Genomic DNA, 14,339 nt, shown 5'->3' with positions numbered 1-14,339 from the left:
GGCTGACAGTACACACCTTCCCCCCACTCCCACTAGAAGCAGAGAACTACCTTGACAGAGAGCTCAAAAGTCAAGTAAATGACTGGGGAAATGAGCAAAAACCGGAAAAAGAACCAGACTATAGAATCTTGCTTTGGTGACAAGGAAGACCAAAGAATGCAAACAGAAGAAAACAAAGTCAAAGCTCCTTCATCCAAAGCCTCCAAGAAAAGTACAAATTGATCTCAGGCCATGGAAGAGCTCAAAAATGATTTTGAAAATCAAGTAAGAGAAGTACAGCAAAAATTGGGAAGAGAAATGAGAGTGATGCAAGAAAATCATGAAAAACCAGTCAACTACTTGCTAAAGGAGACCCCAGAAATGCTGAAGAAAATAACACTTTAAAAAACAGACTAACCCAAATGACACAATAGATTCAAAAAGCCAATGAGGAGAAGAATGCCCTAAAAAGCAGAATTGGCCAGATGGAAAAGGAGGTCCAAAAGCTCACTGAAGAAAATAATTCCTTAAAGACTAGAATGGAGCAGATGGAAGCTAATGATTTTATGAAAAATCAAGATATTACAAAACAAAACCAAAGGAATGAAAAAATAGCAGACAATGTGAAATATCTCATTGTAAAAACAACTGACATGGAAAATAGATCCAGGAAAGATAATTTAAAAATTATGGGACTACCTGAAAGCCATGATCAAAAAAAGAGCCTAGACATCATCTTTCATGAAATTTAACTGTTCTGATAAACTGCCCTGATATTCTAGAACCAGAGGGTAAAATAAATATTGAAAGAATCCACCAATCCCCTCCTGAAAAAGATCACAAAAGGAAAACTCCTAGGAATATTGTAACCAAATTTCAGAGCTTCCAGGTCAAGGAGAAAATATTGCAAGCAGCCAGAAAGAAACAATTCAAGTATTGTGGAAATACAATCAGGATAACACAAGATCTAGCAGCTTCTACATTACGGGATAGAAGAGCTTGGAATATGATATTCCAGAAGTCAAGGGAACTAGGATTAAAACCAAGAATCATTTATCCAGCAAAACTGAGTATAATACTTCAGAGGAATAAATAGTCATTCAATGAAATAGAAAACTTTCAGACATTCTTGATGAAAGGACCAGAGTTGAATACAAAATCTGACTTTCAAACACAAGAATCAAGAGAAGCATGAAAAGGTAAACAGCAAAGAGAAATCATAAGGGACTCACTAAAGTGGAACTGTTTATGTTCCTATATGGAAAGATAATATTTGTAACTTTTGAGACTTTTCTCAGTATTTGGGTAGTTGGAGCGATTATATACATATAGACAGAGGGTACAGGATGAGTTGAATAGGAAGGGATGATATCTAAAAAATAAAATTAATTGGTGAAAGAGGAATATATTGGGAGGAGAGAGGGAGAAATGGAATGGGGCAAATTATCTCTCATAAAAGAGGAAAGGAAAAGCTTTTTCAATGGAGGGGAAAAGAGGGGAGATGAGAGGGAAAAAGTGAAGTTTATTCTCATCACATTTGGCTTAAGGAGGGAATAACATGCACACTCAATTTGGTATGAAAATCTATCTTATACTACAGGAAAGTAGGGGAGAAGGGGATAAGTGGGGTGTGGAGAAAGTAGGGCAAATGGGGGGAGGGGTAGAAGTAAACACTCTGGGGGAGGGACAAGGTCAAAAGAGAGAATAGAATAAATGGGGGGCAGGATAAGATGGAAGGAAATACAGTTAATTTTTTGCAACATGACTTTTACGGAAGTCTTTTGCGTAACTGCACATGTACAATCTATTTTGAATTGCTTGCCCTCTCAGTGGGGATGGGTGGGGAGGGAGGAAGGGAGAGAAGTTGAAACTCAAAGTTTTGAAAACGAATGTTAAAACTTGTTTTGTACATGCAACTGAGAAATAAGAAATACAGGTAATGGGGTATAGAAATCTATCTTGCCCTACAAGAAAATAGAGAAGATGAAGATAAGGGAAGGGAGGGATGTGACAGAACAGAAGGCAGATTGGGGAAAGGGGTAATCAGAATGCGTGGTGTCTTGGGGTGGGGAGAGGGGAGAGATGGGGAGAAAGTTTGGAACTCAAAATCTTGTGGAAATGGATGTTGAAAACTAAAAAGAAAGAAAGAAAGAAAAGGTCAGTCAGCCTCTGAAGGGCATGGTTGAGTGATGAAATTTGATCCTGGCTTTCAAGGCACAAACTTATTAGTTGGTCAGAAAACTGTTTCTTCAGGTTTTCATTCATCATGTATGTACGTACGCATGCATGCATGCATGCATGTATAGGTATCCACATCTGTATATGTATACACACAAATATATGTGTGTATACATATGTGTATACACACATGTATATACACACATGTATACATGTACACACATACATATATACACACATATATATGTATGTATATACACACATGTATACATGTACACACATACATATATACACACATATATATCTCTATATATACACAGTTAATGTCAAGCAGACCAGAACTAGCCTCTTACTTGGGAATGGCTATAGCCAAACAGAGCAGTCCAGAAGCAGGTGTGTGAAGGATTTAACAGAAGTTTAATTAATTTCAGAGTAAGGAAAACACTTGCAAGTGTAAGTCCCCCTTCCTTACCTGGGAAATAGGGCTAAACATTTTCAAGCAAAGGCAGAAAAACCACATTTTCAGGCAATGGCAGAAAAACCACAACACAATCATTCTTAGGTCTGGAGTAGCAGTTCCCACAGCAGGCTTATGTGTGGACAATGCAGGTATACCTGGGTCCTATGGGAACAGTTGTTAAGTTGATTGATCTTAAGGGTTGTTGAGCTTTGTGATTATTCAGTGGTGTACAGAACCAGAGTTAGTGTTACAAAAAACAGGGATTCTGAACATGTCACGCGATATTATGGATGGCCTCAGGCTGCAGCATGTTGGCTGTCATGTGACTGGGAAAAAGGGGGAGCTCCAACAAACAGTTATAGATTAGTATGAAAATCATAAATCCCTCAGTGAACCCTTGGTGCTGGTCAAAGCAATACACTTTGCCACAGGGCAAGATCATCCAGAGTGCAAAGGATTGTTGTTATGTCAAGCTCCAAATACTTTGACAATACAATAAAATTTACTGAGAAGGGTACTCAATAAAAAAAAAAAAACAACTTTGGAAGCCCCTGAGAGAGTGGAGGAGAAAAGCAGAAAGGAGATATGAGTGGTAGTATTGAAGGAAAAATTCTTTGTTTGGGCTTTCACCCTGATTAACGAGGGAAAATTAAGATTAAAGATAATTAAATGGAGTTTATTATAAATAAGTCAAGGTAACAACATATTATTTGTTCTTGGGCTGATTGCTGAAGACCATTGATGACTTCAAGGTGGTGTTAGTTTTGATTGATAACTTTCCTAAGGAAATACAGACAATTCAGATAGGTTAATGTCAGCAAAATAGGTTGGATCCTTGAATCTCAGTTCCTTCCTAACACAGCAAGTATAGACAATTTGCAGGTAGGGTACAAACATCACAAGAAGGGTATGTGACAAAGAGCAGGTAATGCAAAAAGCTACAGAATTGGTGTCCCCTTCCCAGTGGAGCCTCCCCCAACACTGATTGACAACCAGGGGTGGCAACAACGAATCATTGAATCAATATAACTTTCAAATGTGTGTGTGTGTGTGTGTGTGTGTGTGTGTGTGTGTGTATAATATCCACCCCAGTACATATCAAAACAAGTTTTAATATTTGGGTTTTTTTTCACGTTTTGAGTTCCAAATTCTTTCACCCTCCTCTGCCCCCCCAACTAGCTACCCTTACCCCTCCCTGAGACTGTAAGCAATCAGATATATTTTATACACGTACAATCAATCAACATAACTTTCAACAGAAGAATGGAAGAGAGAGAAGGTACAAAAAGGACTTTCCGCCAACATGGCATAATGCAAAGTGTATTGGACCCTGCAGTAGCAGAGCCCTGACTTCTAAAACCCAGATGTGACCTTTATATGAGCATGAATAAGAGCATACTTTTTTTTTAATTTGTGAAAGAGGGGATACTCCATAATAAGTACCTTAGTAGGTGGTTGTAAGGAGCAAATGAAATCACGTGTGGAAAAGTGCCTGGCAAGACTTACAGCTCTCCTAAGTGTCAGCTAATACTACGTAAGGGTGGAAGGAGAGGAGTGGAGGAGAGCTCTAAGTGTGAAAGCAGATTGAAAATCAGAATAGCGGTATTGCCCGGTGGCGGTCCCGCGTGGTAAGTCTATTTTAATCAGAGAGACGGGCAGGGGCATTTCTGCACTCGCCCAGGGTGGCTGGAGGGTTTCGCAGTCCTAGGGTTTGTTGGTCACAGAAGACCAGGAATGAATGCCAGGCAGGAGCGCCTGGCTGCGGCCAAGCTTTTTCTTACCCGGTCACTGAGTGAGGCAGCAGCAGACCCTCCGGGGCTGGCGAACACACCCCTCCCACCTCCTGCGTAGGGCCGGGCTGTCTCCCTTTCCCTCCTCTTCCTTCTCGCCCCCTTTCTTTGCCTTCTCCTCTTCCTCCCCCTTCTAGTCTCGCCCCTGGCTGTCTCCATCCCCGCCTCGGCCGGGCCCCGCCGCCGCCCCTGGCTCCTTGTCTCCTCCCACCAGGCTCTGCCAGTGGCCCCGGAGCGGCCGCCTGGGGGCTCTTCTGGGAGCCTGGAGTCTCCGGTTAGCCGCTGCCTTCCCTCCCTCCCTTCCTCCCTCCCTCCCTGCCTTCCTCCCATTCGTTTCCTTCCGGAAGGGAGGGGGCCCGGACTGCATCATTCTGCTCCGCTGCTGCAGGGCCAGAGGAGCAGGTGGAGAGGGAAGGGGAGGCTGGCGGCGGAGTGCCGAGACCGCAGTGGCGCTGCCCGGAGGGATGGCGGCCCCGAGCCTCTGAATAAGCAGAATCCACCGGCCGCAGCGCGGCACCATGCCGCGGACCGGCCCCGGCCCCCAATGAATGGTGCGGCCGCCGCAGCCTCTTCGCGAATCTTCTGCCCTTCCTTTTCCACGTTACATTTCCTTCCCAATATCCAGCCGCTGTGGTCGCTGCCGGCAGGAAAGCTCTAGGGACACGTCCATCCCTTTCGCCGCCGCCCCCCGTTATTTTCCTGCCTCCCTCTAATTCCTCCCCAGCCCCACCCCACCCCCTGCATCTTTTCTTCCCCCCTCCCGTTTCCATCCATCACTGGAGCGATGGCTGCAGAGGAGGTATTGCAGAGCGTGGATCACTATAAGACTGAGATCGAAAGGCTGACTAAGGAGCTCACGGAGACGACCCACGAGAAGATCCAGGCTGCCGAGTACGGCCTGGTGGTCCTGGAAGAGAAGCTCACCTTGAAGCAGCAGTATGATGAGTTGGAGGCGGAGTACGACGGCCTTAAGCAAGAGCTAGAGCAGCTCAAAGAGGTGAGTTCCCAATGGCCTTTCTCCTCGCCCACCATCCCCAGACCGATCCTTAAAAAACAAAGACGGGGGTACACGGAATGCATCGCTGGAAAGAACCTTGGCCTTGAGGTCAGAGGACCTGACTTCAAGTTCTACCTCTGACTTATCTGCTTGTCTACCTGTATGACCTTGGGCAAGGCACTTAACTTGCTGGGCCTCAGTTGCCTCATCTGCAAGATGAGTGAATTGGACTAGATGACCACTCAAAGGTTTCTGTGGCCCTTGATCTATGATCGTATGAGCTGACTCTTTATCTGAATGTGAGCTCAGTTAGCCAGGTGCTTTTGATAGAGTTCATTGTTTCCATGTAAGAAAAATGCCTAAGGAAATCAGTATATATCTGTATATTGGAAACATGGAGATAGGATTTGTGGGGGGAGGAGAAATTCATATTTATATTCAAGTGGAGGTATATGAAAGGATTAAGGATGATTTGGGGGTGATTAAATAAAAATTTAAAAAGCCAATGTTGTTTCTAGCCTGGATTGCAGCAAGAATCCTCTAGGTAATTAATAGATTTGAGCCTGGGGAAGTCACAACTTTAATTATTAAATTAAAAATACCTTAGTCATATATCTGAATATCCTGTTCTTTAGTCATAAGGAGAAAACATAGTATTAGTACATCACTGAAGGCTTGGCCTCTCTTTGCTTCTGTCATTCTTGTTATACTGTACAAAAGGTAAACAACTCTTACTGGTGATGATGTAGATGCCTTGTTTTCACCATTGAGTGAGGTAGCACTCTTCAGTGTGGGCAAAGCTTCAAAGTAGAGATGAGGTCATCCTGCCCAGTAAAAATTAAACTTCAGAACAAATGACCTGAAGAAAACATAAATCTTGAACTGGGATGTAACTGTGAAGTGTAGCTTTACATTTTAAATGAGGTTATCAATTAGAAATAAGGAATTGATAGAGAGAGAGATTGGACCTGTGCTTTCATGGATACAGGGAATTCCCAGATGAAGAAACTCCCTCTATCAATGGAGGAAGGCTTCTCTGTAACTTATCTTCTTAGAGTGTTACCTACAATACCGAAAGGTTAAGAGACTTTCCAGGGTAATTTAACTTGCCCACTTGCTATACCACCATTACTCTATAGGGTAGTAAGTAGTATTTGATGCCCTCACTCCTTCCTCCACCCCTTCCTTTATAGCTCTATCTGCATAACCTCTCCTAAGGTATCAATAAAACCATAATATTACAGATGGAGTATGTATAACTCTCGTTCTACCTAATATTTGGATGATTTGAAGTTTTATTTTCAGCCTAGACTTAGTTTCTTTGCATATGGGCAACAGTTCTACAACTTAAAGGACTAGAGAATTGCGTGGGATTTCAGGTTTCAGTGACTTGTCCAACTTTAAGTAGTTAGTATGTGTCTGAAGAGGAGCTTGAACTCAGGTCCAGCTCAAGCCATTTCTTTACCTATGTCTTTTTTTGTGTATTATTCAATAAAATGTAGCATGTTGGAAAAATACAATGCAATATCAGTCAATTTTTGATCAAGCCTTTTAAGCAATTTTATGGTAAAATTTTTGTAGTTTAGGTAAACTAATGCAAAAACTCCATGCAAAAAAAATTCATGGGACTCCGGAAACTTTCTTGCAACACACTTATTTTTACACAGACATTTCCTATTTGACAGATATTCTTACCTGTATTATGTGTGTGTATGCATATGTATACATATATATGCATGTTATTTATTATGTGCCAGCCACTATACAAATATTATTTTATCCACAGCCCTGGTAGGTAGTTTCTATTGCTATCATTCCCATTTTACAGTTGAGAAAAATGAGGCAAATGGAGGTTGAGGGTCTGAGGCTAGATTTGAACACAAGTCTTACACCTGACCTAGCACAGTATCCATTGTACTATCTAGTTGTTATTTGGTAAATGTTTGTTGAATTGAATTGTATTAGGAAATAAATTTTTAAAAGTATGAAGGCAAAAATTTGAAAAACTAAGCAAATCATTTTCACCATAGACAGAAATGAGAAAAAAAGGATCAGTTTAAGGGTTTAAAGATGAGTTAAACATTATGATTTAAAAAAAAATAATGAATGACTTGTGGAAACATACTAGTCCTCTTTCCCATATTTACTCTTTTAAAAATATGAAGTGATATTATGTCATTGTTTTAACTTGAAGTCCTTTTAGACTTACAGGAATGGAAACCCCAAAAGTCCTTGAATTTCAATACTAAGCAGACAATATCCTAGTTTAAAATCTTTTATAAATCCATATTAAACTATTGCCTTTTTCCAACTCTTCTGTTACTGTTGAAAGTGGAACTATTCTCTCCATTTTCCAGGCTTTCAGCTTTTGTGTCATCCTTGACTCTTCACTCACATTTACCCCACATATTCAAGTCTTGTCAGTTCTACTTTCACAACATCTCTTGTATACATCCCCTTCTCTCTACGCAAGTGCAGGCCCTCTTCACCTCACTGCATCATATCTCTCCTTATTCTGAGCCACTCTCTAATGGGAAAGACCTGATCAGCTCTGGAAAAAAAAATCTCTGAAATTGATTAGGGTAATAATCAATTTAAGATCAAGAATATCTTTTGATTCATTCATTTACTAGAAATGCCTTTTGAGTTCACCTTTGGCCAAGTTAAAAGAAAACCCCTTACAGGGACTGGTTAAAGAGGAGATTGAATGGTTTTTGGAAAATGATTCTCTAGGGTGTGTCAAAAGTTAAATTACTGTTGCTCTGTTTGATGAATCAGAAACTGTTGCCTAAACTTTCTTCCCTTGTTTAATCTTGATTATGGAATTTTTTTTTGTTCATGAACCCTATAAACTGAACTTAGATGGCTCTAATGGCTTAGATCAGATAGGTTTTCAAAAGCAGAGTGGGTCTCTTTTCCTTTGAATTCCTCTTTAATAAGATGCTTTGAATAGAATTAATAAATTTATTTCTTATAGACTGCTTAAAAAAACAGAGTACTGAGTTTTCCTTTTCCACCATTCAGAGAAGCAGACTGGTGGAGGGAATTTGGTTCTGGGCATATAGTCAAGAAGATCTGGGTTCATATCCTGCAAATGATGCAATTAGTGAGTCAGACAATTTTCTAAGACATGTTTAGTAAATCATAGATTGTTTTTGATCTGTGTTGGTTGATGGAGTTACCACAACCACAAAATCACAGGTTTTTGATGTATTCAATGTGTGTATTAGCTCTACTAATTGCCTATTTAAATATGCTAAATATTTTTTAGCATGTGTTCTTAAGAGAAAGGAATATACATAAATGTGTGTGTATATATATGTATTATAATAATATAGAGAGAGAGATTGAGAGAAACTGGCATTTATTATCAACTATGTGCTAGGTACTGTACTAAGTGCTTTACAATTATCTCATTGGCTCTTATGACCATAAATTGGCAAAAATCATAATACAAACAACTGTACTAGTTTAATATCAGTTTATTTCTATGATTTCCTTCATGTCATCTTTCCTGAAAAAGGTACCATTTGGACCAAATATGTTACTTGGGAAATCTTTATAGTTTTACAAATAGGAGATTTGCTACCAATCCCACTATTATTTCAAAGAAAATATGGCTTTCAGCAAGTGATGTCATTTTATCACTGCTCTTAGGTTTAAGATCACCTTGACTGATATCTTAGTTCTTTCCAAATACTGGTCTAGTCTAAAAATTGAATCAGTTATTAGGAATATACAAAAGAAAATATTTATTCTACCTTGGATAGCTGTAGTTTTTCAATAGTAATATGTAGTTTAGTCTTGACAAATAATTTTATTTTTGATGTCAGCACACAAATATTTTCACACTCTTATTCTTTTGTGTGATAGCCTGTATCTGATTCAGTCCAGTTCCTTGATACTTTAGGTCTGATACTGGAATAAAACAAAACACTCAACTCATTTCCAACCCTATAAATTGTAAGTAGAAAATGTAGTAGGTCAGAGAGATTTTTCAAAAGCAAAATAGATCTCTTTACCTTTGGATTTATCTTTGAGGAGAGATTTTTCAAATAAAATTAATACATTTGTTTCTGAAAGCTTTGTTTCCAAATCCTGTTGCTTTGACCATTGCAGCATCTTTACTTTGTTGCTACTACTACCTTGGTAAAGGCCCTTTTCACCTCATACTTATATTATCTGTAATACCATCATATTACAGTAACTTTCTAATTGGTTTCCTTGTCTCAAATCTCACTCACTTCATCCTCCATTCCACTATCTAAGCAGTCTTCCCAAAGCAGAAGTGTGATCATATCAGCCTCTACTTCATAAACTCCTTTGCTACTTGAAATATTAAATATAAAATCCTGTGTTTGACTTTTAAAGTCCCTTCCATAATCTGGCCTCTTTCTACCTTTCCAGGCATCACTTCCCCTTTCTCCCCTCCATGTGGATGCTTGCCGTTCCTGGCATTAGATACTTCACCTCCCTACTCCTTCTTACCTTTCCAGTCTTCTACTATATGATCAGTGACTTCACCATCTTTGTTCTTGACTTATCTTGATTCTGAATTTTTACTGGCTGTTCCCCATGCTTAGAACTCTCTCCCTACTCACCTTTGTCTCCTGGTTTCCACAGCTTCCTTCAAGTCTCAGCTTTTAGATTTTATGCTACCTTCTTCAAGAAGCCTTTTCTGATTCCCCTTAATATAATCACTTTCCTCAGTGATTATTTCCAGTATCTATCTATTTATTTATCTCGTTTGTATGTAGTTGTTTGTATCTTGTCTCTCCCATGAGATTGTGACTTCTTTGAGTTTTTCTTTGTGACTCTAGCACTTAGAGTTAATAGAGTGCTTGGCACATAGTAGGCACTTAATGAAAGCTTGTCATCACCACTCTCTTGGCCCAGGAAGGCTCCTTCTTAGCCCATAAGGAAATGCATGTGGTAAACAGGGCTGGGGATAGTGACTTGTTGAGAGGCCTTGGGACGTCTCCCAAGTATGAAGAGCACATGAGTGGGCTTTTTTTGTTGTTGTTAGATTAACAGGAAACCCATATAACCACACATTTGAATAAGGCCATTCCAAAATATCAAGACCTATTTTTATGTGTGTATGTATATATGCATGCATGCATTTATGTGTATATATGTACACACAAAAACAGATACATGTGCACATATGTGTATTATTTTTAGAAGGGCAAAAATGACATATCAATGTCTTATACTTTCCTGATTATTATTATAGTTGTTAATTGTATAGCACTTTATAGTTTCCATGACACTTTTCTCATAGTTGACCCTAGGTCTAATTTCTGATTTTGATTTTCAGATGCTCTATGAAAAATTCCAGCTTACAAAGACAATCCAAAAAGGTTCATACATCTTATTTTTGTACCTTAATAAGTCAAGTCATGCTATATTGCCTATTCATGTCAAAATGAGGAACATAATTCCTAACTCAGTACTCTCTCCATTGGGACAAACTGGTTTCATACCCTTTTCTAGTCATCAAAGGTGTCGCTAATGACATAGCTAGTGGATTAATGACCTTGAACAATATCCAAATTATCTTCCTTCCCACCCTCCCTCATTGAAAAGGCAAGAAATTTGATAAAGGTTATACATGTACAATCATGCAAAACATATTTCCATATTAGTCATGTTGTAAAAGAAAACCCGACAAAAAACCCCAAGAAAAATAAAGTAAAAAAAAAAAAAAGAATCCTATATGCTTAGCTTTGCATTCAGATCTATCAGTATTTTTTCTGCAGAGATGGGTAGCATTTCTCATCATGAATCCTTCACAATTGTCTAAGATCTTTATATTGCTGAGAATAGCTAAGTCATTCACATTTGATCATCCTACAGTATTGCTGTACAACGTTCTGGTTGTGCTTACTTCACTTTGCATCCGTTATGTAAGTCTTTCCAGGTTTTTCTGAAAGCATCCTGCTTAGCTTTTCTTATAGTATAATAGTATTCCATCACAATCATATACCACAAGTTGTTCAGACATTCTGTAATTAATGGGCACCCCCTCAATTTCCAGTTTGCCACCACAAAAAAGTTGTTATAATTATTTTTATACATAGAGGTTCTTTTCCTTTCTTTTGGAACTCTGAGATACAGACCTAGTAGTAGTATTGCTGGGTCAAAGGGTTGCACAGTTTTATAACCCTTTGGGCATAGTTCTATATTGCTCTCCAAAATGGTTGTATCAGTTCACAGCTGCTGGAAAGGATCTTAGGCCAGTTTTGTGTCTTAGGGAACTACAGGATTTAGTGACTGAATGCAAAGAGTTGATGAAACACTCATTCACACCAAATGATAGGAGTCATGAGTCTGCCTCACTGCCACTCTTGGGTCTCAGTCTAGCTCTAGTTCTGGGGCATAAAGCTGTTTATGTTATTATATCATAGGAAATCAGCATTTTCCATAATGGCTCCCTTCAGAATAGCCTGAGAAGCCCTAGATCTCATAAATATTTTTTATTAAGGTGGAAAAATGACTTTACAACCAGGTATATCTGTAGGAATTAAGGGTAGGCAAATCCCAGGCACCTTTGAATACACTAATATAAATAAGCCCGATGAGGGTCAACATAGGAATTTGTAGAATTCTTTGGTGTTAAGGGATGCACTTTTGTATTCTACAACTATTCTGTTTCTGTCTACTCTCTCCTCTCCTTCCTCCAGTGGAAAGAATGCTTTCTAATTAGCCATATCAGGGTTCTTAGATGGCTTTAAGGAGGAAAAAAATCCCCACACTGAAATGTAATGTTTGATTTCATCTGCTTGTATCTTTAAATCTTAGAACTCAGAATAAGTCCATTTACATTTTAGGAGAATACATAGTAGTTGGAGGAGTTTCCTTTAGTAGCTTTGTTGCATGGCTTTGTGTGGGTTGGTAATACAAGGTTCAGAATGTTGTCTCTTGTTTTTTCTTCTTAAGAACTGCAGACTAATATAAAATGAAATGTCACCAATTGGCAAGGCCCTCAGAATTTAGTTTTTTTAAAAAATACTTCTTAGCCTTTTGTTTTATAAGATATGTGTACTTTTATTTACATGAAAGCACTTCTAGTAGATTATTAACGATGACCTCAACTGTGAGGTGATTGGATGGTGAAAGAATGTTGCGTTGGAGATGACTAGCTAAATGTTACCCTCACAAATGATCAGCTTTGGGTTTTGTGGCCAGTTTTGTTTTGTTTTGTTTTAGCGCAGTTTGATTTTCTCCTGCTAACGTTTGCTGTGTGCTCATTTAATAAAAGCTAAAGGAAAAAGATGATAATTAGTAAGGTACATCTGTTGAAAAAGAAACATAATCTGAAATAAAATATAGAGAACTTTTTAATCATCTGTATATTTATGATACAATCATTTGTATTTTTAACATCACTGACTGATCTTCACTGAGTGTGTTAATTTAGTACAGGGGTCCCTTATTTCATTGAGTTGGGACCTCCTTCCAAAGTTGCAGATTGCAACACATCCTTGCTTCCTCACACTGTGTAATTCTTATCCATAGAAGACCTACCTAACATACTAGGTAGAGGCCCTCCTCTAAGGCTTCTGTCATCCAGTGAGTGTTGAGGTATCCCTTGAATTGCCCATCTGCTTATACCTATCATCGCTTTTTATATGCATACACTTTCTGGATGATTGTGTCAAGATGCCATAGCATGGTAGATAGCAACCTGGACTTTGAGTCAGAAAATTCTGGGTTTAAGACCTGTCTTTCACACATTCTAGCTATGTAACAATGGACAAATCACCTCACCTCTCAGTTCCTCCAAGCAATTCTTAAAGACTGTAAATTATAGGTGAATTGTTCTTCATAAGTGGAGGGAGTTTTCATTCTGGGAGTTTGCTAAAGTGACTAAATCATGGTTATAGACTTAAAATGAAAATTATGCTTCTTCTTGTAGATACATTATCATTGGTAATACATATATCACAGTATGTCCATCCTATGTCTCCATTGTCTTTTGAATCTATAATTTTGATTATCTGGAGGTTGTGATAGTCTCTGCTATACGGCATCAACAAAAGAGTAAAAATATGGGTTTCTGTGTCAGAGAATAACATGAGATTAATGACAACACCAAGCAGTTTCCCAAATGCATTCTAGTCTATTCTTTCTCCTCTTCAATTCTGGGCTCAGACCATTGTTTCTCTGCGGTACTTGTCCATGATAGATACATAAATGGAATAATTTTATTGAATGGGCATTAGGTATTCTTCAGTCATTCAGACTGAATGATTGTATTGCTTGTTTGTATTGTTAAACACTCTCTTTTTAAAAATTTAATATTTATTTTCCCCCCAATTACATGTAAAAAGAATTTTTAACATTCATTTTTTAAAAATTTTGAGTTCCAAACTCTCCCCTTTCCTTTTTCCTCCCCCCCATTGGGAAGGTAAGCAATTTGACATAGGTGAAATGTGTAGTCTTGCAAAACATATTTCCATAAAAGTCATGTTGTGAAAGAAAATATAACCCCTCCCCTAGAAAAATAATGTTTTTTTTTAAAAGGGTACTTCGATCTGCATACAGACTCCATTGATTCTTTCTCTGGAAGTGGATAGCATTTTTCATCATAAGTCCTTCAGAATTGTCTTGGGCCATTGTATTGATGAGAATAGCTAAGTTATTCACAGTTGAGCATCATAAAATATTGCTGTTACTATGTACAGTGTTCTCTAGGTTTAGCTCACTTCACTTTGCATCAGTTTATGATGTCTTCCAGTTTTTTTAAATTATTAATTTATTTTAAGCTTAAATATATAATTAAGAAAAGAAAAAGAAACATATAAACAAATACTGATAAGAAAAGAAAAAAGCATTGACGTGTACAGCAGAACATAAGAGAGGATATACAGCAATAAATTCCATTTGAAGAAAGCCTTTTTAATAAATACTACACATTGTGTTGGGAGCT

The 14,339-nt window shown here is 38.4% G+C and overlaps 1 protein-coding gene and 1 long non-coding RNA gene across 6 annotated transcripts in view; one reads left to right on the top strand and one right to left on the bottom strand.

Moving 5' to 3' along the window:
- Window positions 1–3,272: 3,272 nt before the first annotated feature.
- On the bottom strand, window positions 3,273–4,579 carry LOC140533938 (uncharacterized). Its single transcript, XR_011977113.1, has 2 exons — window positions 4,399–4,579; window positions 3,273–3,397 (listed from the first exon to the last, which is right to left on the bottom strand). It is a non-coding gene; the product is annotated as an uncharacterized lncRNA (long non-coding RNA).
- BICD1 (BICD cargo adaptor 1) overlaps window positions 4,551–14,339 on the top strand; it is a 208,773-nt gene continuing 198,984 nt past the window's right edge. For all 5 annotated transcript variants that reach the window (XM_072654354.1, XM_072654352.1, XM_072654350.1 and 2 more), the window contains exon 1: window positions 4,551–5,404. In XM_072654354.1, coding sequence (XP_072510455.1) covers window positions 5,192–5,404 — 213 coding nt within the window. In that variant the 5' untranslated portion in view covers window positions 4,551–5,191. The remainder of the gene's footprint in view (window positions 5,405–14,339) is intronic.

This window comes from Notamacropus eugenii, chromosome 3, assembly GCF_028372415.1.
Source record: "Notamacropus eugenii isolate mMacEug1 chromosome 3, mMacEug1.pri_v2, whole genome shotgun sequence".
In the NCBI taxonomy this organism is placed as follows: domain Eukaryota; kingdom Metazoa; phylum Chordata; class Mammalia; order Diprotodontia; family Macropodidae; genus Notamacropus; species Notamacropus eugenii.
Note: the sequence above shows the minus strand (reverse complement) of the source record. Positions and strands in the feature narration are given on the sequence as shown.